Raw genomic sequence first — 25,568 nt, 5'->3', positions numbered from 1 at the left:
TTTCTAGATGTAACATATTTTCTCAAGGTATCGTTAATGAGATAACAGCATACAATTATTTATGATGTTTTCTTTATTATTTTTGAGAATCTATGATATCGAACAAGTTTTGTGGTAGTGCCACAGAGTATATACATATAACAAGATTATTATATTTTTCAAGTATTTGCATATGAAATGTGAACGCTTGCATATTATTATTCAAAATCAAGCTATCTTAAATTAAATATCGTTACACATAACGCTTTTTTTCATTCAAATATTGCACTTTTTTTAAAATTTGATTGGTTCTAACATAATTGGCACATGCAGAGATTCTTTGCGTTTTGTGCTTTTCTATCGACAGTCATACATAAATTTCGCACAAACAACAGCAGTTGTACAGTAAAACTAATGACTCGATACAAAAATTGATACCAGTAGATTGTGCTGGTTACAAAAAAACCATTGAGCATTATCAGTGAAACTTTTTTTCGTATTGCGTTGATGAACAATCAAATTTATTACCAAATGGAATAACACAAATTGCTTGACATCCCAAATACATCAAACCTATTCGATTCTAATTGTCAACATTGAATAAGTTAAACTTTCCACATTGTAATTTGAGTATAATCATACATTACTAAGGCCGCTCTTAAATAGATAACAATCACTGATAAATTAATTGATTAAAGATTATGTATAAATAAATTTAATTACACAAACCTGAGTTCAGTGATGCTTAAAAAAATTGGTTTACGGTATCATTTATACGGAGACAATACTTTTTCGCTCAATATGTCTTGATTGATGTAACAATACATTAGAATTTCTGAATAGTAAAGAGGAAACATTAAGGGGTTAAATCTGTTTAAATTATTTCCTAAAATAGGTAATTTCCAACCTGATTAATAACTACGATATTGCGTAACTTGAGAGAGGAACACTGTGACATTTAGAAATTAGGATGACATGAAACGTTAGTTACTTTGGATAGTGATAGGTGCCGAAACCTTCCTAAATTCACAATTAATAAACGAAAGATTCTATAATTACGATTGTGGAATGTTGAATTCTCATGCAGATGTTTCAATAACTCGTGCTAATTCGCGTGCTCGATATCTGAAGATTTGTGAAACTAATGTCTGTTTTTACCAGCACATCGTATTCAGCTCTTTCTTTCCCAAAAGATTGTAACCTAGCATAATACCTATCACTTCATACTTGTACTTGCTTTATTTTTTTCTATATTATAAATGCACCTAAGTATAGTACGATTTGTGTCATTTCATGATTAATTCTAATCTTTTCACCGTGCTAAGTGTGACTAGGTTTATTTGGAAAAAATAAAAAACTATTCGAAATAACTACTGACTGCAATAAATAATAACGTAATACACTGTGGTAGTTTAATTTTCAACTTTTTGTAAATTAACTCATTCTGAGAATGCTGCAAGCTGATCAATATCACACTTATGCTTATCATCTTATTTGAGCAGATTATTAATTTGATGAAGCCAAGACGAGAACGTTGAGAAATACTTTTACTGCTCATTGTCAATGGCAATAAGTATATTACTAACAATTAGCTGTCTGCTATTACTATACTATAAATTGAGTATGACGAAATTGGTGACGAGGTTTCAATAACTTATCATGTAATACTCTATCCATGTGAAAAAATTCAATAGTTGAAGCTGCTGGTGTCATCTTTTTTCTTGAGACACGCTAGCAGTCGTAATAAAAGTCACGCCAACTGTCAGTGAATTTTAAATCGATAATGTCGCTTCTTCTTATGGTTACATCGCCTATAGCCTTGTCTATATTGCGGGCACATCTTTAAATCAAAATAGTAGTTCCCGATGAACAGTATCATGCGTGTTATCAGAATGAAATTCACTCGAAATAACTCCTAAAAATTGAAACATTTATCACTATTTGTTTTCCATTTTATTTATACGTATCTTTACCTATTAAACTTTATAACTCATTTATTCTCTTGTAAATACAAACCTGAAAACTGGAGGGCATGGGAGCTCTCCACACCTGACTGGAAGTCTGTCAGCAGTCACTGGAAAGACTAGCACTGGACATGTCCTGACACATTCGACCCTCACTCTTTTCATCCGCCAATGCCTCAATGATATCCAGCAAAAGTTCACGACTCAACTGCTTCAATTTTGGCAAACGTGCCACCTACAAATTAGACACACTGTTTATTTGATGCTAAAATATCCCTTTGACAGTTAATGGAAACCAGAAATGGTAGATATTTTGTGGTTAAAAAATAGATTAAAACTGAAGGATTATTTTTTTAAATTTCAAAGAGTACTTGGAAGACGATCCCATTGAATATTTTTCCTCAACTGAATTGCTCAAAAGCATTCCAGCTACAGGAAAGAAGCAATCCACTTGTAATAAGGTCCCATCGATTTAGATGAAGCACGAGTACACGTGTGCATGCATTTTTTTCCAGAGTAGAAATTTTTAAATCACAACAGAGTTTGGTATTGAGGAATGAAGGTGAGTCAATTTACATTAGTATGACCCATGTATTATGCAATGAATTTTGTTTAGAAATATTAATCTATACCTTGCTAAAATGATGGACGATCAGATTGAGAGCATATTTTTTCATGTCAATGGCCTGCATTCTATCCGCAGCCTCAAGAATTTGTATAACGTTTTCAAACGTAACATTCATTTCAAGATTTTGCTTGCAAAAAGCTTGTAGGCGATTATTTGTAAAGCCGTAAAATACTGGTGCAGTGAATAGGTATAGAGAATCCTCAGGAGGCATTGAGACATCTCCGTAATAAATATACCTGAGCAGGGAATCGAATGATTCTTTTGACGGAATCATCTCTCCGATTTGAATCTGAAAATGGTATTTGTTGAAAATAACCTACTACAATCAGTAATGAGAGTGCCTTGTAATATACTTACGTTGACTATGTTGTCTTCAGGCATAAAAGACCGGAACATCCCTTCGAAATAACTGCACCTAGCAGCAAGGATAGCCTTGTGCGCTTGTATGGGTGTCCCATGCAACATCAGCATAATATCACAAAATTCGGTACTCATACTTTTTAAAAAGACCTCCATATCCTGCTCCAGAGTTGTTCCCAACACATGGATGTGTGCGAATTCTATTCAAGAAAAATAAAACTATCTCCATATATAATGTCAAAGTGTCAAGCAATAAGTAATGAATCTGTACTCTAAATAATACACGCTTTGTTATTGTTATTGTTTTTTCTCCAAAGTTTTCATTCTATGATCCCTTCTAATACTAAAAGGTGGCAATATTAATTAGAGTACCTGTTGATTCGTATGACTTTAGAAAATTTCTGGCTTGCGGCATTTGCCTTCTTCTTATGATCTCTACCATTAAGGGTTGATCCAATGTTTCAAATTCCTGGCTCATCACTATTTGATTGTAGTTACTGTCCTTGACAACAAAACTCAAACAGAATTCTTTAATAAAATACAACTTCAAAAGTGCTGCATTATGAAGTGCTTCAAGAACATTAGCATGACTGATAGTAGCTTCAAGATATTGAACGCAAAGTTGTTCCAATCTTTTCATGTGAAATTGAACAGCCAGTCTATAAACGTCCATCATTAAAAGTACGATTCTGTTGCTCAAGGGATCTTCAATTTTTTTCGTAGGGTCTATTCGATCAGTGTATATGTAGTTCAGCACCATTTCAAAGGCTTCCGGCACAGCATCCTTCAATTTTACTTCCAGCAATGGTAAATCTTTGAGTGGTAGATCAGTAGTGCCTAAAATTTTTTCAAGATGCTTCTCTCTCTGATCCTGGGCTTGTTTGATTCTAGCTCTTAACCACTGAGATCGTGCAGCTACCATAGCGATATGTGCTGGTATCTTCTCTTCGCTTTCTCCAACAATAAACCGAACGTCACAGAACTGTTGGCTGCTGAGCAATCTTCCAAAATCATCGTGCAGAGTGCATTTAGGATAAGAAGAAAATTGAAACCTGTACATCTCACCAGATCTCACATTGTTGTCTACAGTGCCTCCAAAAATAAACATAGCTTCCCCAATTACCGCTGCAGCATGAAATAATCGACCAGATGGCACTTGGCTGTCAGCTGATGATAGAATTACGCTCCATGTTTGTGTGTCCAGGTCGTAACAATGCAAATCATTGGGTAGAGTCGAATCTGCCGTCCCACCAAAGACATAAAGATGTCTGTCAAAACTGACCATTGTGTGACCATAACGGCGAGCTGGAGGAGGCGGAGCACCTCTCAGTATATGCTCCGTGGATATTCGAGTCCACCTATTAAACATAATTCACGTCATGCATCACGTCAAAAAATTCGGGCACTTCCTAATTAAGTCTCATAGTGAAAGTCTGCCTTTTGCATAATGGATTTGGATATTTGTCTGACTAAAAAATTTAATTGATTTTGGTATGCCAATTTCACTGACCGTTTGTCTTTGAAATGGAACTGAAACAAGCTGTTTGTGATTTTAGCTCCACTCTGGCCACTGAAAACGAACATAGATTCACGGGCAACAGCTACAGGAAAATTGCAACACGTTGGTGGACAATCTCCAGATTGTGCAACTTCTTCCCAAACTCTCATATCGCCTGGCTATAAACCACAATACTTTTATTTAATAAACCCTTGCTCTTACATAAAAAAATGTACTAGACACTTGTTATAAATTAGTGTGAATGTCATAAACTTACAAGCAGCGATATGGTCCACATATCGTTTAATCTTGCATTTCCGTCGTACCCAGCAAATATCCAAAGCTTATTATCATATACTGCCGCACCATGGGCCGATCTCGGTACAGGTGTTCTACAGATTTGAAAGACATACTATGAAAATAATTATTCAGAATATCAGTAATATTCTAATTGTAGCTGCAGACATAAATATATATATATTCACTAAAACTTTAATAAACAAGAACAGTCTTGCTTTGGCCAATTACTTCATATCACAACTAAATGCTTGGACGTAAATTTTCTGCTCTTCGAGTACTGTGCAATTGATTTATGATTTCAAAAAATTCAAATAATTTTTGTCATCATAGGAGGTATCTTGTTGAAGATTATAATCGACTTACTTTCCAATAAACCGCCACTCAATCCATTGCCCAGTCTTGAATTTATACTCAAATAAATCATTCTTGTTGGTTAAATTAGAATTTGAATGAATGTCTCCGGTGTATCCACCAAAAACGAACATAGAAACGTCGTAAACTACAGCTGAGTGGTGATATCTTGATGCTGGCGGAGTCCCGGTAGAGAATGCTCTGCCCCAGGATTTTTCTTTGACGTCAAACCGTAGCAAGTCATTCAACATTGTTTTTCCATTATCTCCTCCAAATACATAAATAGCATCTTTATATGCTACTACCGTGTGCTTACTTCGTCTGTGTAGAAAAAATAAAAGATATGGACATTGACTTATTCGCCATTGTAAGGGGATATTTTATTCTGTCATCTGATGAGGATATCCAAATTTTGTAAACGAGTCTCATAAAATACTAAAACACCTGTTTCTTGTAAAATTTTAGGACGATATTCCGACAGCTATCATCAATATAAAAAGCCGTACAAATGATTGACTGATACTCTTCTACAAGGGATAACATTCAACTTTATTAAGAATCTGAAAATATTGGAACCAATTTTTTGTAGGTGTATCTGTTCCACCAAATGTCATGAAGTATATATAACATGCGTGAATTAAAACATTGTCTGTAATGCATCAGTGAGCGGTTCAAATGCTGGATTAAAATAGGAATGCAAAGGGGGAAGAGCCATGTTATAATTTGATATAAATTGACATAACCTATGATGCATGAAATGGATTAACGAAAATATATCGCACCTGGCTCCAACGAATTCATCACATTCTGGCATTTGTTGCCAGCGGTGTACCGTTTCGAAAGGTCCGAAATCCAGGGTGAGGCACTCGGCTGTTGCTGTATTGTCCATTTCTGTTATGTAGGTGAAATTTCACCCGATTCTAAAGGAGTTTCACAACCTCAAAGTATTTGCATTTCCAATTTTGCTAATTGTCCGTTCAATAGTTGCATAGTAAAATAAATACTCACTTATCTGTATATCCGGTGAAAGCAGCGTTATATTATGATTTTACGAAACGTTACTCTACATCATTATTATGCCATTGTCTCGTTTGTATGTCGAGTGTCAAAATCAGGTGGATGACCCTGTAGCCACTGAACTCTGTAGCCAATCAGAAATTCCTATTTTTCAACCGCGAAATTCTGGCCATTCGGGGTTGTTGTTTATCAAATCGATATTTCATTCTCTTCAAGCTTGCGTGTGTTAGCTATAGATGCGTGGGTTTCATTCATAATACTTCGATCCTCTCGTATTGGCAGACGTTATTTTCTGCTATCACGATTTCATTCAGGGCACACTGTCAGTAATGAGATTATTGAAGTTACGTTCGACAAATCAATATCGAAATACCCTCAGACACATCGCAGTTTAGTCAATTCAGTAGCCCTTCACTTTTTATCATTACTCTTGTGAGTATTGGAAGAATTTTAGAGTTAAAAATTGTTTGGCAATATTTCGTTGAAATTCACTCTTTGAAGTACTTTTATAACACTATTAGGAAATCGAATCGCACAGTTGGGCTAGTTCTAATATTACACACCTAGAATCTTTCAATAAAAACATCATCTCAATATTATGTTCTTGTGCACAATTATATTTTTTCCATAACATCTTTGTAATAACATAAAGCATATAATTAAGAATATGTGAACCTATGTATGTATTCACTATAAAGTTACCTATGATATTTTGTTTCAATTCAGTCGTAGAGGTAATTAAATGATCAAAGAGATTTCAGTTGCAGGTATGTTGAATTGATGAATTAAGCAGCTGAATTAAGAGAAAAACGCTGTTAGGGAAAGTGCGAACTGTGGAATGAAATCCAATTGTCAGGAGTAATTACTTATTTTTATCAGGGTGATTGAAACTCTTAAAATATTATGATACCAACAAGATTATAACATTCTCTTAGTAGGCTCTGTAACAACAAAAATTGTAAATTTCAGACACAATTTCATTGACACAACTAATATACGTGTAACTAGGGCCCGGATTAATATGTAAATACATATTTTTTTTATTTAAATCATTTTCAGTCCTAATTTGGTTTTTTACGTAAAGTATGATGTTTGGAGCCAGAAAATGTAGTTTCTATTTCCCATATTTTTTTCCATATTTTAGTTTTTTTATGTGTATATTATTCAGAAAAATGTTAATACATATTTATCCGGGCTCTACATATAACAATTCAATTTTGTATTAAAATTGTAGTTGTCTGTTGGGTAGATAAAAGTATAGTGTATATTATTATGAAATCAAATTTAAACCAATTAAAGATCATTAGTCAGTTTGATCACCTCAGAAAAAGTAGAAACATGCTTAAAAAAAATTATAATTAAATTTTTCAGGGATGATTATTGACAATGTCATTAATATTCACATTGGTAGTATTATACTATTTGCCAGAAATATTCTGGAATTAAGTGACTACATTACAAATGAATATACACAGGTATATAGTCAACTGAATACTATAACGGGCTAATTATTGACATAAATTATCTACTAGCCTTAACTTTATGTGAATACTAGACAATATACGATGCTAAAATATTAATAAGGCAGGCAGAGTTGCAGTATTTGTAGAACTCTAAGTCGTTATTATATTTCAGTCTGCCTATTGAAGAGTACGATGCTTTACTTGATCAACGATAAATAAGAATAGACAAAGCACAACTTCTCGTTAGTTTATACAATTTCAATACAACAGGCAGTTATGTAGCTATTGAGTTAGATTTCAAATAACAAACGTTTAATTTCTAATCTTCAATGGGATTGCTTAAATAAAAATAAGTTATTTATCAAATCTGTGATAAGATAGTTGTAACTATTTATCCAAATTCTTCTAATTTCTTTAAACACTATGATTATTTCGATTAACTTTTACTATCTTTTACTTCCCATCCGCACTTCTGTGCTCGTACATTTATCGCAACAAACACAAACCTCGATACAAACACATCCTACTTTACAACACAACTTCTATGTTTTAAGGATAGTGGAAAACTGCAATTTGTAATAAGAATGTCAACACAGCTCAATTTTGTAATCATAGCCACTTTGGTTGAATGTGAGTGAATAATAAGTATCTTTAAATGATGTTATTTCATCACATTCAGATGGGAATCGGATTTTATTCAACTTATTAAGCTGTTTCTACAGGATTTTGGAATAATAATGGTATTCAACATTTTTGCAATTGGATATAAATAGTATGTCATCTTTTCAATATTCATTGAACTGGGGTATTTTTTACGTCACACCCATTGATCATACCGATTCCAATTACTATTTGTATCCTCTTTCGTTTACTACTTATATGCAATCCAGTGCAGCTAATCGGCTCTATTTTAAACTCTGCAAACATATGTAGAAAGGAAGATTTGCTTTACATAGAATTTTGGTTGAGAAATTTAGAAAATGTACAAGTTTCTCGACAGGATGAAACGAAATGTGAATATCACTAAGCATCGTTTGAAAATCTGTATTATAGAGACATAGAAGTGCTACATTTATTCATCAATACTTATTAAGAATTCTGGTAATCATTGCATTGAGAAGGTAAATTAAATACTACAATGATAAATCACCAAATGGTACAAATTATTTGTTTCAAAAAATAAACCTATATGAAAATAATATCTTTAATGGTACCAAACCGATAAATATACATTGAAATTGATTAAATGAGAGTAAAATAAGTAATAATCTATTAAGAGTCAATCTGATCAGTTTTACTTTGCAATACATTGTATACGTGTATAAATGATTTTCGCGGGATATATTCTTCGAAATTAATAGGTTTAAATTTTAGAAAAAGTATTAATCCTTTGATAAAAATGTTTGGCGAGAAATATCTTTTGACGATTTGATTCGCGTTATCAGAGAACGTTTTTTTTTTATGATATTCGGGAGGCAGAAAAGTTAAGATCACCGCTGTTATATGCACTAGTAATTTCGTAATTTTGGAGCGCGTTGGATGTCAAATGTTATTTCACATCAAACATTTTTACCGCAAAAGTAATTTTTTTTACCAAGTATTTGACAGATACCGTTTCATATTCAAGAATTTCGCGTTCGAAAATCACTCAAAAGCGGGTGCTGCATATTTGAAAAAAAAAATAGGTATTGTTGGCTCTGGGAAGAAACTTTTCCACCATATGCAGGAGGTCCCCAGTATACAGTCAACAGTGTGATAATCCATGATGTTTACCATTATATTGAACTCATAAATTCCCAAAAATTTTACAGAGTTGAACAAATTTTTAATTCATTGATGAAATACGCAATTACCGAGGTATTAGTAGTACAAAAACAGTGTCAGATTTATCGTCATCTCTATCTCTGTAAACATTTTTGCATAATTTAGGGGCAATCGCATCATTGAAACTAGCAATTCGAGGGACTGCAAATATGTTCACAGGTTAAAAATTGTTTTATCTAATTATGACTAATTACCAGAGATGTAAGAATGATCCTACTTCTCGTTACAATGCCAGCCATGGATGATTGCGGATAGATTCTCGACTGCGGTCTCCATAGTCATAAGTCACTTCAACACCACGTGGTACGTCATCTTTAGCAGCAAGGACTAAATGTGGTACAGATCCAACTTCCACCACACGTGCAATCAGGTTACCGTTGCGTGAATGATTTACTAATCTACCGAATTTATCTGATTCTGCTGTTGCATCCACACTGTAAAAAAAAAATAATATATTCGTTAGTTTTATACTTGTAGAAAAATGTCAACGTTTGATGAAAATAGAAGCCTTTTGGTGTAGAGGTGAGGTCCTTAACAATTAAATGTAAGATAACGATAATTATAGCTTTTTTGGACTTCTCTTAAAACCAAGTCACATTGTGAATAATCAGAACGATCGATTATATGCTTACCAATACTGTTGGTTACGGTGCTTGAAGTAGTACATGTAGCAGCCTGTATTTTGATCTCGCGCATATTCAGCTTCTCGTTTTTTGGCCACATTTTGGTCAATTAACTCACCGATATATTCTACCACAAAGTCACCTTTCCGAAATTCTCTAGTTGTAACAATTCCTCTGCCCTTGCCAATGAACTCTTGTATTTTCAGTCCATCTTGCACCTGACACAGGACCTTATTTTCCATGTCCCTCTGTTGTTCTTCCAATACAGTCTTTTTACTTTTCCGAACACTTCTACGAACTGGGAAATAGTCTGTTAATTTGTGATTTGTTCCATTCACAGTGGTTCCTGGTAATCCTTGACCACCGGTGTTTGAATTGAGTTTTCTACGACCCTTTTTGAATGACTTTTTGGCAGGATTTTGTACATTGCTCAGCACAGTACTGGGTGATTTTGGGATAAAGATCTTGCTTGTATTTGTATTATCATCAGTATTTGTTTTTTCAGAATCTTCAGAATCCGTTCTTGTCATATTAATTCGATGCGGAGTTGGAGGTCCGTTGACTGGTACAGCAACTGGAGTTTCTATGAGAATATAAATTCAATAAGTTGTCAATTTACCAAACTGCAACACAGTTTCACAGTCAGATTAACAATAACACAAATAATGTATTATAAAGAAAAATTCACAACACACCATCTGTCTTGAACAGCTGCGGATCAAACCCATTTTGCCGCCTTGGTGAAGTTCTAATGTATGAGAATTGATCTTCTAAATTGTTTACAAACTGTTTCTGACTGTTGGTGGTGTCAAGTTTTTTTTGCCTGTGTCCCGATCGAAGATAAATATCCATTTTGTAGTTATGTGTTCGTTTTACAGTTTCACAAGAATGATGTTGAGACAACTGAAAATATTAACAGAATAATTAAAATTGTAGAATATGTTTACAATATTTTTTAATAGAGCCTGATACATTCTTTGTTATAGCACTAAAGCTAGTTGGAACAGCAGGCTGCATTTTTTTTTCTGAAAACCTGGTAAACAAATCTCCATTCTCTGTTAAAAGAACTGCTTTTATTTGTAGTAGTGAAAATCTATTGCACATAAATTGTCTGTCAAGAGTTATGAATCAGCAGATACATGCATAAGTTATTCATACGTTATGAAACTGGGACATTTTCATATGGACAATGTTAGATCGAACTAAAGGTAACTCCTTAGGGAATCTTCACCCGTTTTATTGATGCTCTGACGATAATATTCAAGCTTTAGAAAATTTTACATATTAATTTGAAAGGATTTAGCATTTGAATATAATTGTATGTTTTCTTATTTAATGAATGGCGAAACGATGACCATAGAAATAATTATTATTGTGGGATTGTGGTTTCGCTTTGACCTCAAGACTCAAGATAATTAATACTAAATATTGTGGAGCGAAGAACAAAATGATAAAAGTGTTTGACAAATCAATTATAGGTACATATTAAATATATAGGTTGAAAATCTCCTTCCTCAGTATTATTGGTCGATGTTATGTTTGTATGTATGTGTAGGACATTTTTGTGCATGAAGTCTAGTTGCAGAGGTATAAGTAATTACACAAAAACATTTTGAACAGAGAATAACACAAAGAAAAAAAGCAGTGCAATCACATTTGATATAAAAAATTAAGTTTTAATTACACACAACAATGCAGTAGAATGGGTTTACTATTAGCCATTTGTTTTCAGTGACTGACATAGTATGAGGAGTTGAGTGCATGTGCACTTGAAGCATAATTACGGTGCAAACATTGTCTTTAGATTCGCGTTCCATCATAAATAAAAGAGTAGTATGTTCAATTGTGAGAGGAAGAAGAACAGAGCTATGGATTGTAAAAATATGTCTTATGCTTGACAGTTGATAGTTACATAAAAATCAAGGTCGATACACACTAATAAGTATTATTTATGATGCACCCAACTTACGCTGAAAGAATGAGATGGTTGTATACAATTTACCACACGAATGTCATACTTATATACAATGCAGGCTATATATATATATATGCTCGTAAAACGTATGATTCGAATTCAAGATATGGGTACAATACACTTAGTTGGGTTCGAAGATTTCGTGGTAAGTGAGTAATTCTCTAAGACCATCATAGTTTCCATTCCGTTAACCGTACGTAAAAAGATTGAGATTACGTGAGCTTCATCGAGTGGAAAAAAATGATGCTCGAATATGGTTCGAAAACATAACCAAAAACGGTTTGCTTAGCAAATGTATAAATGCATGAGTGAAAAACATCATTTGAACTGAAAATAAACCCACCTTGGACCATGTCGACAATCGGTTTCGGTACTGATTAAGAGATTGTTATAAATTTATTATTTAAAGCAACCAGAATATAAAATGTTTGTAACGATTGGGAGCGTTTGTAACTGCTCGATCGCCTGGCATCCTTTTTAAATTATTGTCTAATTATCTAATCGCGGAATTTATGTTTTTTATGTGAAAAATTCACCGCTCAACCGCCGTTGCACGGGGATGTTTAATTACAAATTAACAACTAATCAAGCCTAAAAACGTCAACGTAAATAATATAACTAAGAATGCAAAGAGGATACTGCAGCTGCCTCGCCTTCCCTCTCGCTACAAGCCAAACCGCTTCGTTTGATTGGTCAACAAACAAAATAGGATGGTGGAATATCGCTCCCCATTTTGGGAAGGAGAGGGCAGACCGGGCAGACACTCCCGTCTGCTGTCGGCTGTCGTTCAGTGAACATCCGCTGCAAGTATGTACCACAAGAACGCTGCAATCAATGTACAGGTCCCTGAGAGATCGAGTTCTGCCAAACCGACTAGTTGCCATATTTACGAATCAAGCACAGCACGTTACAAAACCTTGCAAAGCCGTTCTTGATCGCTAAATAGCATGATTCGAAATGAGGAAGCTGCTTTGAGATTTCTTGTCATCAGCGAGAATGGCGAAGGGAATCAGACAAAGCTGCAGTTTTCTGTAATTATAGGATACCTACAAAAGCGTCGGTAAGTCTGGGAATAGACTAGCGACAGATGTATTCCTAAGCACGCTCGGAGCAACGTGATGACACAAAATTAACGTAGAGTTGGGGGTCTGTAAATACATACACAACCAATGCGGTAAACATCGTTCAAAATTGGATACGTCGGCCATATTGGATATTTACTCAGCATTAGTTAGTGCATGTGACAAGAGATGGCCCTGTTGGCCCGTTGTAGCTTGGATCGATTAAACCCGGCTAAGGCTATTTTTCATATGAATTTCTGATTGTATTAGAGATATTTGAGTATTTGGAAGATTGTTTAATACGTAGTAAACGTTAAAATTTATGATTCTACATACTTAATCGTAATACATGAAAAATTTCTATACAACCCATCTGTGTAGGCCAGCGCACCGTGCGGTTCTTTTTCTTTTTAAGGCGGACATTTTAAATTAGTGAAATCTACAGCAGCGGTAACCCCGTGCAACGAGGATACTAGATACTCGATGCCAGTGTTTTTGTATCTGAACCAGTGCATTGTGGGTCTGGGAACCCAAGATGGCGGGAGCTGTGCGGGGTAAAAGAGTATAGAATTTAACTATCTTCTTGATAAAATGCCCAGGCCGAAACGAACCGTAAGTACTACACAAAAATTAACCTGTGTTGACACATGATAAGGATATGTGACAAGTTATTAAATCATTTATCTTGATCCGACGTGTGGATTACGCTAAATAGCGAGAAGTATAAAGCGAAATTTTTATATTTTGATAGACCGCGGTCAAAGAAGCCGCGCGAGGCTGCTCGGATGCGTTTTTATCTCGGTGTGGATGATTCAAGTATAAATATCCCGCATGTAATAAACATCCACTGTTATAATGGTAGGATATCGAATAATACGTTGTGAATATCATTGCATGTTCTTCGTTGAAGAGAATCCTTTGTTTCGTCATTTGTACGGCGGAGAAAAAAATAGATTTAAAAAAATAACCTTAGGTTGGCAGTCGTGTGACATAACCAATTCGACATGCTTTTTTTTGCAATATCATTCGGTTTTTACTGTGATTCGCCTGATAGTAATCAACAATAGTTTATTCACGCCAGCGCAATTATCATCAGTATTATCATTCCATATTCCGATTATTCTTTATAGTCGACAAAGAGGTACAAAGCTGAAGAAGTCAGCGAAGACAGCAGCGCAGGTAGTGGCAGTGATTTTGATGACGATGAGGATCCAGATAAAATAGAAGTACCAGGTGAGCTTGACAGCGTTTCAACTTTTTACCTTTCTTTCTAAGTGGACTAACGACAAGCTTTCCCTATCGGCTTGCTAATGATCGTGCGGTATTCAAACCCAGACAACTGCTTGAGAAAATCATCTTTTAATGTTTTTGCCACACGGTTTTTTTTTGCAGAAAAAAGTTTGTCATCTTGTGTACAGATAACAAGAATAACTGTAATTAGTGACTGTGATAGCTTAGATCAACTGAAGAGAATTAAGAATTAAGTATAGCTGCTACGAAAAAATGCAATTAACTACAAAGTCAATATAGATCTATCGTGGCAAATAAAAATTAAACAGATTATATTACATAGGAATACTGAATTACATATCATGTTGCAAGACAAAAAAATTTGAAGTAGCATTGGACTATGTAAAAGCACTAACATGTTGACAGAAATATTCATATTATCTGTAATACTGAAGTATAAATCAAAAATATCAAATAAAAATAAAGAATTAAAAGAAAGAGAAATTGGCAACATACTCCATTAATAAAGGTTGGAAACTAGGAGATGGTCAAATTGTTCCAGGGAAGTCCGATGTTAAAATTCTATACAAATCGAATAGTTGAATGAAGATTTGTAATATGGGGAATGGTCGTGAGTTGGGTTTTACGAAAATCTCCGAATAAAAACACAGTTTAGAATATCGTGTTTCCACATTTTGAAATAATGGTTCGATCGTTATTACAGCCATTTCTGTCAAATCATAGAATTTCCAATTATGATTTTTCTGTTTTTTACTACAAATTACGGGATTTTTACAACTTTAGAAAATTGAAAAAGTATCAGAATTTTATTGACAACCTGGAATTTTGAATGTATAGTATGCACATCTTTATTAAGCAATGGTTTAACTATTATGATATTTTCGAGTTTTCTGAACTTGTTCGTGCACTGTATTTTATTCTTGTCTTATATCGCAGATGATTTTATAATCGACTGTAAAAGTTGAAGCAGCATTGAGAACTGATTGTAAATATTGAGGATACATTACTTGTGTTACCTGGTTAAAAAAGTATTAAAAGAAGAAGATTATGAAAGAAAGATTTGAAAAATAGTAGTAAAGCTAATCAAGTTCAATTTCTTTTTAACAAATTTCCACTTATACAGAAGAAATTTGAAAATCATGAATTGACTATTAGAAAAAACCCTATTGTTTTCAATATTAAAAAATCACGTTTTTGAATATGATTCCTTAATGTTCAAATCATGGAGAACTTATATTAATTACAAAGTTATCATTATTATGTACCTGAAGATTTGATCAATTAGATTGGATCAAACACTAAAGTTGCCACTACACCCGAGTGCCAATCATAAATTTCGAAGTAGAAAATGAAGTCTGATTATCTATTCAAGAGTACGATGGTGACATGGTGCTTAAATATGATACTAAAATAATTTTTTTGTATCAAAGTGCTTTTCAATTAGACTTGAACATTCCAAACTTCAGGAACACCTATTATTCATAAAAATTTCATCAACTAATACCTCTAGCGTGTATAAAAAGTTATAAAACCATTTAATCTTGTTTATTACTGGGCTATTTTCCATTGAAATGTAAGGTATTAATTTTTTTTCTGTATTCAACGCACACTTTTCAACCTGATATCATCTCAGTTATGTAGATGCACCTTTTATCTAATTCCTTTATGATGATTTTGCTTCATTCAACACTTTTATGGATTGGACTATATACGTGATGTATCCTCAATCAGTTAGGATATCTGGTTGGGGCAGCATGTTTCATCGTACAGTACACAGAAATGTGTATAATATATTTTAGGAAACGTAAATTAATTACCGATTCAGAAAACTTGACAAAGTCTCTTCACAATTTAACACTGTAACTTGCACACAATAGGTGGTGGGAAAGATCTGGCAACAGCTGCAGGCATTGGCGGGATTAAAGAGGAGAAACCATTGGTTCCAGCTCCTTTGCTCAAGGGACATGGCGGAGTTAGCAGTACGTAAAGAGAATACAGCCCTATACATTTTCATTAAATATTGTCCACGGATATCTTTCATCACTACTGTAGTATTGAAACGCTGGTTACGAAACCGGATTGAAATGGGATAATCCACCTCCATTTGAGTGGGTCTCAACCTCACCAATATCGATTCACCTAGAATTTTCTTTTTCCAATAATTTTCCTGCGCTGTGATGTTTTATTGAATTTTTTTGATTTTTCTTGACCTCTATTTTAGGGATATTGAGATTTGACTTTCAAGTAGTTGAAGCTTTTAGGTGATCGTAGTTCTTAGTATACATGTAATGTAAATGATTAACTTTCACCCTCACTATAAAATAATGAAAAACTTTACTGCTCTTTTGTGCTTAGCATTCGTGGAACCTTCACCGTGTGAGTATTAAATACTTTGCAGCTTCAGTACTTGTACTTGCTACCATGATTTCCATACGATTGCGATGCTCCTTACAATATTCCAGTAATTTCTCCTACCTGCATTATGAAGGAACTCGTACTGCTTGATTACTATATTCTGACTATATCTTTCACAACATAATCAATATTCCTTGATTTTTTCTATGCAAAACTTCAACTACCATACACATCGAATCAGTTTCAAGGACACATACTCATCACGTCCAATTTCGATGCATTTAAGTTTACAAGTGAATTTGATTGGTCCTTCAAGTTTTGGCTTCATTATTTTTGTTTAATCCTCGTTAACATGAGTACTTTTACATGATAGAGGAATTACATGAGCAACTTATTCAATTTATACTCTAAAATGACTGTAAGTAAAATTGTATATGTCAAATATACAGCTATGGATGACTAACATCAATCCGGACACATAACAACCAGAAATAAATTTCGTATTTGTATAACCCCTTGTTTATTAGAATATTTTAAATTCCTTGAAATTAGTCATGTAGACAAAGCAGCAAATCTTCCAGGTAAGGCTCATTTATGATGTAGTCAAATTTAACTCGAATGTAAGTTCTGGTTGTGGCTGATTGTCTATACATCATACATATCCCTCTATACGTTCAATATAAATATTGAATACAACGAGATGAAATGCATTGGGACTAAACCCTTTTGACTAATGGGTTTGCAGAGTAAAAAAAACTGTGTTTTATTCCTGCTTCAAGCCGACCTTAGCAACTGTGACTTTTTTCAAAGTCAAACTATATGTACCAAAAAGTACTGTTCATCCTTATGCATTCTATATTTAAATTTTTTTTCAACACATAAAGGAAACCCTCTTTATCACGTCTTACATGTTATAATGAGAATTATTTGTTAATTACGCATGATGAATTCTTCTGCATTTTAGTACTCAACCAAAAATTTGCAAATAAACTTCCGGGTGGTCTAGTGACAAAAACCAACGCTGCTCCGGGCTACGAGATGCTTCGTGTCGGCGGGTCTCAGGGGACACCAGGCTTCCTGGGTGTCGGTGGAATGGGGCCGGTTGGACAAATGGCTGCTAATAATCCCTATGCATTTCCACCGAGCCTTGCTAGTTTAGCAGGTTACAATCCCGCTGCCCTTTTTCAACATAGTAAGTCACCCTCTGGTATGTGTTAATTTTTATTTAATCATTTATTTTTGAAATTGGAATTATTCGCTTGGTGGAGGTAAATTGTGTCTGGACTTCTGCATTTTTTCAATGACTTGAAAAATCATGTTGCAATGTTGCTTCGAAACAGTATAATGGGGAGTACCTACAGTGGGGCCTTCTTATAACACAGCTGTGCGGCGAGTATGTGCTATAATGAGAGTATCGCCAATCTTCCGAGACTCATTATGGAGAGAAAATGTCTGATCAACATTACTATGCAGTACGAAGAAGTGAAATACTTTTCTTATGGTTCGGGTGTAGCCTCAGGTGATAAAAGGGGAAGGTACTTGACTCGTGAGGCTGATAATCGTGTGAAAACGGGACGTCTTATGACAAGGCCCCATTGTAATAGAAAGATTTAGAACTAAAGTTGCCAAAAACTGTTTTTATTTTTTAATTCAATTTTTGGTGTGTGTTTCTTCAGAACTCATCTCTATTTTCATATATTTATTGAAATCAGCAATCACAATTTTTCCTAAGTTTATTAGAAATTTGGAACGAAACTTTCACTGTCGGATTATACATCTACTAATCATCAACTTACCCTTAAGTTAGTTCGTATCGAAATTTGAATCATATCATTTTCTCGTTTATCTAGCAATGGAAATGAGCAACATGATGGGAATGGGTAGTCTAATGGGCCTTGGATCTATGGCTGGTCTAAACCCATTCATGCTGCAACAATTCCTAAGCCAAAACGGAATGCATCCAAATTGGTCCGGAGGATTGTCAGGTGATTATTCAAAAGAACTTCAAATAAGTTGCTCTGTGTTCAATCTTTCAAAACGATGCGTTATCTTTAACTTGCTTACTTGTCATCTAACTAGGTAAAGCCGTGTCTCAATTGTGGATGAATTCCGGTGATCCGGGAAAAATGAACATGCAGCCGACATTGCCAGAAGAAGAAGAAGTGGATGACGAAGATATGGGTGTTGCAGAAACCTACGCAGACTATATGCCCACAAAATGTAAGATATTGACAAAGATAAATACACTTAGATTTTTGTTCAGTGTATTTTTACTAGTTTTTCTGTGTTCGATAATAGTGAAAAATCATATAAATAAATCAAAAAGTGGTATTATCAATGACGAATGATGTTGCATTCAACCAGAATTGATTAAATATAAAATCAAATTTTTTTTTAGTAAAACTAGGCCGAAAGCATCCTGATCCTGTTGTGGAAACCGCTTCATTATCTAGCGTGGAGCCGACAGATGTGTGGTACAAAGTTGTCATCCCTGAAGAGATTATTCGGTCCGGAGCCTTGTCCGCGTTGCAACTAGAATCAATAACATATGCATCGCAGCAACACGAGCATTTATTACCAGATGGTACAAGAGCTGGTTTTCTCATAGGAGATGGAGCTGGAGTAGGAAAAGGTCGAACAATAGCTGGAATAATATTTGAAAACTATTTAAGAGGTAGAAAACGGGCGATCTGGGTATCTGTTTCTAATGATTTGAAATACGATGCTGAACGAGACTTGAAAGACATAGGTGCAGGAAAAATTGAAGTGCATCCATTGAATAAATTTAAATATGCGAAGATATCGTCAGCCGTAAATTCAAACGTTAAGAAAGGTGTTATATTCAGTACTTATTCAGCCCTCATCGGCGAATCTTCTCAAAGTGGGGGTAAATACAAAAGCCGACTGAAGCAGCTATTACAGTGGTGCGGCGAAGACTTTGATGGGTTAATTGTGTTCGACGAGTGTCACAGAGCGAAAAATCTCTGCCCTACTGGTAGTTCAAAACCAACAAAAACTGGCCTGACGGTCCTAGAACTTCAAAACAAATTGCCTAAGGCACGAGTTGTATATGCTTCCGCAACGGGGGCATCCGAACCAAGGAATATGGCTTACATGGTGAGATGTGGTATGTGGGGAGAAGGGACACCTTTTCCGGAGTTCACTGACTTCATCGCTGCTGTAGAAAAAAGAGGTGTTGGCGCTATGGAAATTGTAGCTATGGACATGAAGTTGCGAGGAATGTATATAGCCAGACAGCTCAGCTTTCACGGTGTGGCATTCAAAATTGAAGAAGTTCCTTTATCCAAAGAATTTACAAAAGTGTATGACACATCTGTGAAACTGGTGAGTGTAAAATTTTCAACGAAATTTTACTTCTTCAAAGCTAAACTTTTAGAAAACCAGTAAACGTCAGGGTATCTGATAGGTATGAAAAATTGCAGAAATTTTGGACACATTTACAATTTTCATTAAATTGTGAGTCGTAAGTGTTTTTTAATCTCTGGTCACCCTTTTGCAGTAGTAAACTCATTTTTATTATTCGTAATACGGTTCAATATTTTTTCAGTGGGTTGAAGCTATGCAGAAATTCCAAGAAGCTGCTGAACTTATTGATGCCGAAAACAGGATGAAAAAAACAATGTGGGGGCAATTCTGGTCTTCGCATCAAAGATTTTTCAAGTATCTTTGTATAGCTGCTAAAGTTAAACATGCGGTAGCAGTTGCTCGTGAAGCAGTGAAATGTGGCAAATGTGTCGTGATAGGTCTACAATCTACTGGAGAAGCCCGTACTTTAGAACAACTAGAGAGAGATGATGGTGAACTCAGTGACTTTGTTTCAACAGCAAAGTAAGAATGAATGTATTCTTTGTCATGTTTTTTTTTGTTGGATTTGTTTATAGATTTGTAGATTGCAATATTCCTAATGATTTGAACGAAAACATTTTTGAAAGATTAATCTATAATCAATGGCTTTATTATTTGAAGGGGGGTTCTTCAAACTTTGGTAGAAAAACACTTCCCAGCACCTGATCGAAATCGAATACATCGATTACTTGGACTTGAGCCGCCAAAATCCAGCAAATCTCATAATGGAGACTTGGATGAAGCAGGAGGTTCAACAGGGAAACGTAAACCAGTGCGACAAGCTGCACAGAGAGCATCGAAGAAGGTCAAGACATGGTCTACCGACGATGATGTGTCTGAGGATGACAGAAATGGCGGTGGCCGGAGTTCTGGATCAGAGTTCAAACTCTCCGGAACTGAAAGTGAAGAAGACAATCGTAGTGACGACGAAAGTAACGCTAGTTCTGACTTTAATCCTTTCTACAGTGACAGTGATTCTGATGCAGGTAATCCTAGATTCGTTTTGTAAATTTTAGTAGTCTTCCATGAGATGCACAATATCTCGTGTACACGGATTATTTAATATATGCCTATTGTGTTGAAAAGAAATGGTGTTGTTTAAGGTTGTTTGTACATTTCTATACAGATCCATGGGACAGGAGGAAAAAAAAGGGGAAGAAACATAAAAAATCACCGAAAAAACGTCTAAGTACGCAAGATAAAATTCAGTCGATGCTTGCAAGTAAAACATCACATAACAAAAACAAACGGAACGGTGACAGTGGTATGGGAATGCCTGGAATGGGCTTGCCAATGTCGCAAGCTCCACCGCGTGATGCTATCGAGCGTGCCTGTTGCATTAAAGAAGAATTACTGGCCCAGATCGAATCTCTTGGTGACAAATTACCTCCAAATACACTAGATCAACTTATCGACGAATTAGGCGGTCCTGAAAACGTTGCTGAAATGACGGGTAGAAAAGGTCGAGTTGTTCAGACTGAGGATGGTGCGATTCAATATGAATCTCGATCGGAAGTAGATGTTCCATTAGAAACTTTGAATTTAACAGAAAAACAAAGGTTTATGGATGGCGAAAAAACGGTAGCAATCATTTCCGAGGCCGCGAGCAGTGGTATTTCCTTGCAAAGCGATAGGCGGGCTAGAAATCAAATGCGAAGAGTACACATTACTCTAGAACTGCCATGGAGTGCCGACAGAGCTATCCAACAATTTGGAAGAACTCATAGATCCAATCAAGTCAATGCGCCAGAGTACATTTTTCTGATATCCGACTTGGCTGGCGAACGAAGATTTGCTTCAATCGTAGCAAAACGTTTAGAAAGCTTGGGGGCTTTAACACACGGTGATCGAAGAGCTACAGAAACAAGAGATTTGTCACAGTTTAATATTGATAACAAATATGGTAGGGCTGCATTAGAAGCCACTATGAAAACAATAATGGGTTATGAAAGCCCGCTGGTTCCACCACCGCAAGATTACAAAGGAGAATTCTTCAAAGACGTCGCAGATGCCCTGGTTGGGGTTGGACTAATTTGTAATAGTGAAAGCATGCCAGGTGTCTTGACCTTAGACAAAGATTACAACAATATGTCCAAATTCCTCAACAGAATTTTAGGCATGCCCGTCGATTTACAAAATAGACTTTTTAAGTACTTCACCGACACGTTGAATGCGATAGTGACTCAGGCAAAGAAAACTGGCCGTTTTGATATGGGGATTCTCGATTTGGGTACATCTGGTGAAAACGTTAAGAGAGTAAAATTGTACCGATTTTTACGAAAACACGCAACCGGCATTGCGCCAACGGAGCTACACATCGTTCACGTCGAGAGAGGGATGAGCTGGGCAGAAGCTATGGATCGGTGGGAATCACTAACAGGATCCAAAGAAGGCTTTTACCTAAGTCATCAGGTCAGAAACGGAAAGCAGACAGCTATATTGGCTGTGGCAGTCGAAAGTGGCAAGAAAAAAGGAGAAAATAGAAAGGACCACCTTTACACAGTCTATAGGTGAGCATGAGCGGGGAAATTGTCAAGCAATCAATTCGATTTATCTGTTTAATTAGACACACGTATAAACGCGTTTTCTATGCTGCTTGCCAAATTTTCCAAGGCACTTTGGCTGTTGTGCTCAATGACTGTATATATTGAATAAATTGTGATAAAAGTGAAATTTTTCTAGGCCTAATACGGGTCTGCAGTTGCGACAAGAGACATTGGGCGAATTAGAGAAAAAGTACAAAAAGGTGGAAACTGAAGAAGCCGAACCACATTGGACTCAGCAGTACGACGCGTCAGTAGACACGTGTTCTCATGCGTACTGGCGAGGAAATTGCAAAAATACCACATTGGGACTGGATTGTGAAGTTGGATTGCGTAGGCGATCTTACAATGTACTTGCAGGATCGGTGCTGAGCGTGTGGAGTCGAGTTGAAAATGTACTAGCTACAAGATCTGGCCACAATTCAAAGATGCAGGTTGTGCGTTTGAGAACTGGTAAGAAGCTGGTCTTGGTTCAATTTTAAATCCAAGCCTTGATTAATTTGATAAAAATACATCTAAATACCGTATTGTTCCGAATATAAACCGTGGTTTTTTGTCGTCGACAGCACCCACCAAAAACGTTCTCGTTGTATACGCGGATCTGTCTCATGTGCAGTTAATTAAGAAAAATACCCTGAAATAGAGTCTTAGAATCGGAGGTCGGCTTGTACTTGGAACAATACGGTGGTAATATGCCGCTTGTTAAACTTGAATAAAAATAATACCGTTTCCAAACAATATTTTATAATTTTTAAATTATGCAAATATTATCTATTTTCTGTGCAGATGAGAGCTTAAAAATAGTGGGCACGTTAATCCCAAAATCTTGTATGGAAGCATTGCGTGAAGCTCTCTCATCAGATGCCGAAAAAACTGAGGAGCAAACATTCTGAGCAGACGACCATGTGATTGGTATGCTTACAATAATTGGTATACTTTGTGATTTTTAAACTTTCTTACACCTTTACGTATACTTCTAATACAATTTACCGTCAACTCATGTGTAATATAAAGTTTTCTGTGGGTAAGGAGAAATCATTATTGTTGATCAATAAATACAGTTGAGCTTCTTAAGAATCAATGATCACTACGAAGAGTATCCAAAAAGCCAGAAAACTTTGACATAGAAATCTACTTATATGGATCTAGTTAATGTAATCTATTGTAATTGAAGAACGATCGCAATACATCTCCATGTAGTATCGATTTATTTATTTATTTATTTTTTACAACCGACGGAATCTCCACGACACTTATTCTGAAAATTCATTAAAAAATTCTCAATTCCAGGTATGGAAGGACCAAAAATATGCACGCGTGTCATGAGTGTTACTCTCCATGCACTGGATGCTGGATTGATGTCATAACAAATAAATACGTCATATTTGCTATTCCATCAAGGTTATGGAAAAAGAACTATGTGTAGATTCCTCACAGAATCTAGCGGAATGTGAATTACAGAATGGTAATTTGCTCCGTAGTTGTTTCCACCACGAATAGGAGGACGTAACTCTTTAGATTCGAAAATAAATCTAATATCGCTGTGTGTGGATACGTTTAGTGTAATAGACGATGTGGACGATGGATATTTGTGACACTTTTTTTTTTCTTTTTCTTCTAGTTTCACACGTTCAGGATTAGTCAGAATCGAATAATCGGAAGATAATCCTTATTTATTACTAAGTTTTTACCATGATAAAATAAATTAATTATCAGAATTATTACTATTAATATTATTATTACCATCATTTAAAGATGAAAACGACTAAATTTTAAGAAATATCGTAGGGTTAAAAGTGAAATCGAGAAAATGTAAACTTTTGCTAAACTTGAAAGGGAAGTTAGCTACCAAAATTGTTTTTCTATATAGTTAACATTATTCGTCTTTTGTATGTGTTGTTAGGGAAAACAATTTTGGAATCTTTTGTTCTGCTGTACCATAACAAGCCACAAGAATTTGGTGATTTGCAACGATGTCCAAATAATGGGTTCATAAAAATGTACCTAATAATTAGATAACAAAGTTACTTATTCACCAACAACTGATAGCTTGTTTTTTCTTGCGCCTTGCTGTAGGCAATAATTTTGTGAAAGCAAGTCTACGGCGTTCTATTTTACCTTGTTCCAGTATAAATTACGAATGCAATTCAAATTTTACTCTCGCAGTTTTTATTCTCTAGCAAAAGTGTACAATGCGATACATCTTGTCTAATAGTGTGACTGAAAATGTGTTAAATATTGAAACATAAGAGAATATGACTTTCAGTTTACTAGATTCTTGTAGATGCTGTAATTAGGACACAAACCCAGAAGTCAAGTATTTTGTTATAAGGGTAATAATCATTTTCGACCTTGATTCAGAAATTTTTTTCACCGCAAAGTTTTTGACTGAGGAGCAACTCTTGGTGAAGCAATCGGCAACACCACTGTCAAATATCTTGTCTGAACCATTTAATTATCAATATTCATTATTTGTTTCGAGTTATCTATATCACGACTCCATATATCTTTCATATTTACATGTGTGATCCAAATCATCAGAGATTTTTTATAATCGACATTTTCAACAAAAGAAATTTCAGTAAGTTCATAAGTTTTTCAAATGTAGAGTGAACTTTGAAGCAGCTCTTGATTGACAAGGTACCCTAGGTAAGTCGACTCCTCTGATTTTGGTCTTTTGTTCACATGTGTTGTAGTGCATCGAAAACTAAGAGACACATTTTATTTTTTATTTTCAATAAACGGTTTAAAGGGGTGAAAATAACATTCAAAGACGGGCACCCAACAGACTAGTTTCTCAGTTTCGTATTGAAGCGCTTGATATACTTGAATGAAACATTCAAATATATTACTTATACTTGAACGAAACCAATGCTGGAATGTTCCATTCATCAGTATGGAAACATTTCAATGTTGGGTTCAAAGTACATTAAACGCTTCCATCCAATACTGAGAAACCACCCTATTTGGTGCTCATCCGTGGGGGACGTTTTCACCCCTTTAAAAAATT

At 35.2% G+C, this 25,568-nt stretch overlaps 3 protein-coding genes across 13 annotated transcripts; 1 reads left to right on the top strand and 2 right to left on the bottom strand.

The window, feature by feature from the left end:
* Positions 1-58: 58 nt before the first annotated feature.
* On the bottom strand, positions 59-6,380 carry LOC124406726 (leucine-zipper-like transcriptional regulator 1). Of its 4 annotated transcripts, none has more exons than XM_046882282.1 (10): positions 6,089-6,374; positions 5,863-6,018; positions 5,093-5,401; positions 4,707-4,821; positions 4,442-4,608; positions 3,304-4,289; positions 2,929-3,131; positions 2,576-2,860; positions 1,996-2,178; positions 59-1,894 (listed from the first exon to the last, which is right to left on the bottom strand). In XM_046882282.1, the coding sequence occupies exons 2-9, from the start codon at positions 5,967-5,969 to the stop codon at positions 2,044-2,046; spliced, it is 2,307 nt and encodes a 768-aa protein (XP_046738238.1). In that variant the 5' UTR covers positions 5,970-6,018; positions 6,089-6,374; the 3' UTR covers positions 59-1,894; positions 1,996-2,043. The 4 variants fall into 4 exon arrangements, with proteins under 4 accessions (XP_046738238.1, XP_046738236.1, XP_046738235.1 ...); XM_046882280.1 differs by having other exon boundaries at positions 5,863-6,000; XM_046882279.1 differs by having other exon boundaries at positions 5,863-6,374.
* A 2,623-nt stretch (positions 6,381-9,003) lies between these two features.
* LOC124407198 (histone-lysine N-methyltransferase PR-Set7) lies at positions 9,004-12,630 on the bottom strand. The gene is made up of 4 exons (XM_046883078.1): positions 12,326-12,630; positions 10,703-10,910; positions 10,017-10,590; positions 9,004-9,818 (listed from the first exon to the last, which is right to left on the bottom strand). The coding sequence occupies exons 2-4, from the start codon at positions 10,857-10,859 to the stop codon at positions 9,608-9,610; spliced, it is 942 nt and encodes a 313-aa protein (XP_046739034.1). The 5' UTR covers positions 10,860-10,910; positions 12,326-12,630; the 3' UTR covers positions 9,004-9,607.
* A 920-nt stretch (positions 12,631-13,550) lies between these two features.
* On the top strand, positions 13,551-24,859 carry LOC124407669 (protein strawberry notch-like). Of its 8 annotated transcripts, XR_006929336.1 has the most exons (15): positions 13,551-13,655; positions 14,174-14,276; positions 16,172-16,273; positions 16,650-16,670; positions 17,614-17,856; positions 18,500-18,634; positions 18,729-18,869; positions 19,048-19,994; positions 20,218-20,498; positions 20,637-21,001; positions 21,142-22,525; positions 22,698-23,011; positions 23,345-23,470; positions 23,849-24,023; positions 24,180-24,859. XR_006929336.1 is itself a non-coding variant. In XM_046884055.1 (14 exons), exons 1-13 carry the CDS (start codon positions 13,635-13,637, stop codon positions 23,449-23,451), a joined length of 4,149 nt encoding a protein of 1,382 aa, XP_046740011.1. In that variant the 5' UTR covers positions 13,551-13,634; the 3' UTR covers positions 23,452-23,470; positions 23,849-24,859. The 8 variants fall into 8 exon arrangements, 7 of the variants coding, with proteins under 7 accessions (XP_046740011.1, XP_046740009.1, XP_046740010.1 ...); XM_046884055.1 differs by having other exon boundaries at positions 17,614-17,841; positions 23,849-24,859; XM_046884053.1 differs by having other exon boundaries at positions 23,849-24,859.
* Positions 24,860-25,568: the final 709 nt, after the last annotated feature.

This window comes from Diprion similis, chromosome 6 (assembly GCF_021155765.1).
Source record: "Diprion similis isolate iyDipSimi1 chromosome 6, iyDipSimi1.1, whole genome shotgun sequence".
NCBI lineage: Eukaryota > Metazoa > Arthropoda > Insecta > Hymenoptera > Diprionidae > Diprion > Diprion similis.
This window is presented reverse-complemented; position numbering and strand designations above follow the sequence as displayed.

Excerpts from the sequence above, each read along its gene's own strand:
- LOC124406726 (XM_046882279.1), bottom strand. The coding sequence starts at position 5,969 with ATGGACAATACAGCAACAGCCGAGTGCCTCACCCTGGATTTCGGACCT. Across the intron at positions 4,609-4,706 it reads TGTGGACCATATCGCTGCTT|CCAGGCGATATGAGAGTTTG; the intron begins GTAAGTTTATGA and ends TGTGGTTTATAG. Across the intron at positions 2,861-2,928 it reads CTGAAGACAACATAGTCAAC|ATTCAAATCGGAGAGATGAT; the intron begins GTAAGTATATTA and ends TACCATTTTCAG.
- LOC124407198 (XM_046883078.1), bottom strand. The coding sequence starts at position 10,859 with ATGGATATTTATCTTCGATCGGGACACAGGCAAAAAAAACTTGACACC. Across the intron at positions 10,591-10,702 it reads GCAGCTGTTCAAGACAGATG|AAACTCCAGTTGCTGTACCA; the intron begins GTGTGTTGTGAA and ends ATATTCTCATAG. Across the intron at positions 9,819-10,016 it reads CACCGTAACCAACAGTATTG|TGTGGATGCAACAGCAGAAT; the intron begins GTAAGCATATAA and ends TTTTTTTTACAG.
- LOC124407669 (XM_046884053.1), top strand. The coding sequence starts at position 13,635 with ATGCCCAGGCCGAAACGAACC. Across the intron at positions 18,635-18,728 it reads TTGGTCCGGAGGATTGTCAG|GTAAAGCCGTGTCTCAATTG; the intron begins GTGATTATTCAA and ends TCATCTAACTAG. Across the intron at positions 21,002-21,141 it reads TGACAGTGATTCTGATGCAG|ATCCATGGGACAGGAGGAAA; the intron begins GTAATCCTAGAT and ends ATTTCTATACAG.